Source organism: Lactuca virosa, chromosome 6 (genome assembly GCF_052849685.1).
Source record: "Lactuca virosa cultivar CGN04683 chromosome 6, Lactuca_virosa_CGN04683_v6, whole genome shotgun sequence".
In the NCBI taxonomy this organism is placed as follows: Eukaryota; Viridiplantae; Streptophyta; class Magnoliopsida; order Asterales; family Asteraceae; genus Lactuca; species Lactuca virosa.
Genome location: NC_136431.1, coordinates 218233418 through 218236134, shown reverse-complemented (window position 1 = coordinate 218236134; position 2717 = coordinate 218233418). Strand labels below are relative to the sequence as shown.

Here is a 2717-nt window from a genome sequence, read left to right as displayed (position 1 = left end):
CCGAACCCCTTAGCCCTATATAAATTAATCAAAACCCTTTTCTAATCTTTACACGTAAACAATAAATCACCTAACCAACATACTCGTTCCTTTAAGTCCAAGCCTAGAATATCAAAGAACTTTCACTTTTAGTAATATCCTTCATGTATACTAATGGATAGTAAAATTTAATTGAAGTAAAGCGATTACACCTTATGTAACATAGAAAATTAATTTGCTTCTTATATAGTAATACATAAAAAGTCACAAAATTTAGACCTGGTATGGATCATTGATTTTATCATACCAACTAATATCAGTTATGGTTCTATACTAAAAGAATATACACACAAGAAGAATATTTCATACTCCTTGAAAAAAGAAATTACATTACATGTAAAAAACTATTTAATGGTGTTATTAAGATGGACTCGGCAAACAATTCGACATTTGCATATCTCTTTCAAGATTTAACTTTAGACCTTGTGCCTTGCTTGTATACAACTTCTTCATATTTGTGTTTTGTTCAAGAACCAATTTCGCCAAGCTTCTCTTCGCATTTGCCCTAAATGGACAATTCGATGCCAAAAACCCATCCACCAAGTGCAAATACGCTTCCAAGTCATGACAACATGCCACATCAGCATCTGGCTTCAAGTAAGGAGATTTTTTGGTGTCAACTCTCAGCTCTGTCCCAACATGTGCATATGCCCATGGCATGTTGTTATCAAGCATGTTCAACACCTTGTTAGCAACACATGACTCTCTTAGCTTTTTATCTAGCTCTTCACTTACAAACATTCCCGGGACACGAGTGATCAAATCTTGAGAGTTCACAATTCGTAGTACTTTCACATTTTTGGAACTTAAACGTTTTGCAAAGCCACGGTTTCCAACACGAGGGCCTCCAAAGCTATAGACAGCTATTGGTGGCACGTCTTTCACATGAGTGCTTAAGTCGTCAGCCACCAATAGTGCTAAAGCAGCACCTAGACTATGACCTGTCACCGTAATACTAAGGGTTTCACCTTTATATAACTCTATCAATCTTTTAATTTCTTCGACTACCGAGTCAGCAAGACTAGGAACATGGGCGCCAGTAGTTTTATGCAGGCTTAAAAACCCGCATTCGACTTTCGGTTGCCCGTTTTTTTCTCCAGGTACCTGAACGAGTAGGTCCCGCATGTTTTCAACCCATTCAAGACACGTGGCAGTCCCACGAAGAGATATCACTATATCCCTCCTTCCCATACGTGATATCTCTCTTTGATCATCACAAACTGCCACGTAACCAATACAACTACTCCGCTGACTCATCCAATCAAGCCCTGGTGCCAGCTTGTCCACCCACTTCGGCAACCCAACAGACGAGGTTGCGTAAAGATTCTTGGTGACTCGGTAAGACTTGTCAGGCAAAGCCACGTGGCGTGGGGATGGAGATTCGTCTGCTGACATGGCGGGATCAGAATGAAAACAATGGTAAGCAGCTTGAATAAACTCGCCGTATCGGATCATCTCTCGCCGGAGATTTTCATCAAGCGGGTCAAGTAAACCGGACCAGTTATTGCTCCCGTGATACTCCCTCCACCGGGAAGCTAAACTATTCCGGGGAGAATACTCAATACCGTTTTTTGACAACAGCCGCCGCAAGCGGTTGAGATGCCGCGGAGACATCTCCTCCGCCACTTTGTTTTCCGGCCAAATCTGACTCAGATTCAGCCCTCCCAAGAGACCTTTTCCTCTATTATCCAACGCCCCATTATCAGAAATCTCCTCCTTAACCACTTCCGGCTCGTTCAGAATCACCTTAGGTTCTGTACCCAGCAGTTTGTCAAGATTAGAGAGGTGTTGCCGGGTTGATCTGGTGGTCGACACGGTGGTGGTTTTCATCATGCTCTTTGTAGAACAACCTCTTGCTGAAGAGTTCAACAGTGATCCATAATTGAAGCCACCGGTAGTGGAGCTTCTCGCCTGAAACATATTAAAATTGTTCGCCGGAAGTGTTGCTCCGATCTGCATCATGTTTAATTAGTGGAGGCTTTAGAGTTTAGAGAGAGAAAAGTCAATAGTGAGATCTAGGGACGAGGTAGAAATTGGGAGACGGAGGAAATTGATGAGGTATATATAAAGACCGAAGGGGCAAAATTGTAATTTTAAAATCTTTCTAAAAGTTTGACTATAACCTCCAACTACTCGGAGACGGGGAATACTACAAATAAAATAAGTCTGACAACACGTAAAAATATATATGTAATTAATTATTATCTGATAGAGAATAATTTTTAATAGATATCAATGATATTGGTTATAATAAGTTTATAATTGAATAAAGACCTAATTAACTACAATATAGTTGAATTTTTCGTAATATGATTTTTTTATTTATTGACCAACTTATTTATATGAATGTAAACGTTAAATATTGACTCTTAACATCGATTTAAAAACATATGATTTATTCTTTATATTTAACATTTCAATCCAAAGATTTATTTAATAAGGGTTAATGTCATAAATCGATAGTATTTAACTTTCTTTAGGCTTGTTCATATTGTTGTACTTGAGTCGACAGACCCATAAACAATTATCGAAGCTGGCATCCAACATAACAAAGTTTGTTTACTTTATGTCTACATGATGCTAAATTGGGTCCACTATGACATCAAATACGACAAAATTATCCGATTGAAATCCACTCCAATTATATGATGAAATCCCAAAAAAAGTTTATTATAGGA

The 2717-nt window shown here is 38.5% G+C and overlaps 1 protein-coding gene across 1 annotated transcript; it reads right to left on the bottom strand.

The window, feature by feature from the left end:
- Nucleotides 1-323: 323 nt before the first annotated feature.
- PLA-I{BETA]2 (alpha/beta-Hydrolases superfamily protein) lies at nucleotides 324-2087 on the bottom strand. Its single transcript, XM_079055918.1, has one exon. The coding sequence runs from the start codon at nucleotides 1999-2001 to the stop codon at nucleotides 400-402; it is 1602 nt and encodes a 533-aa protein (XP_078912044.1). The 5' UTR covers nucleotides 2002-2087; the 3' UTR covers nucleotides 324-399.
- Between the last annotated feature and the right edge of the window lie 630 nt (nucleotides 2088-2717).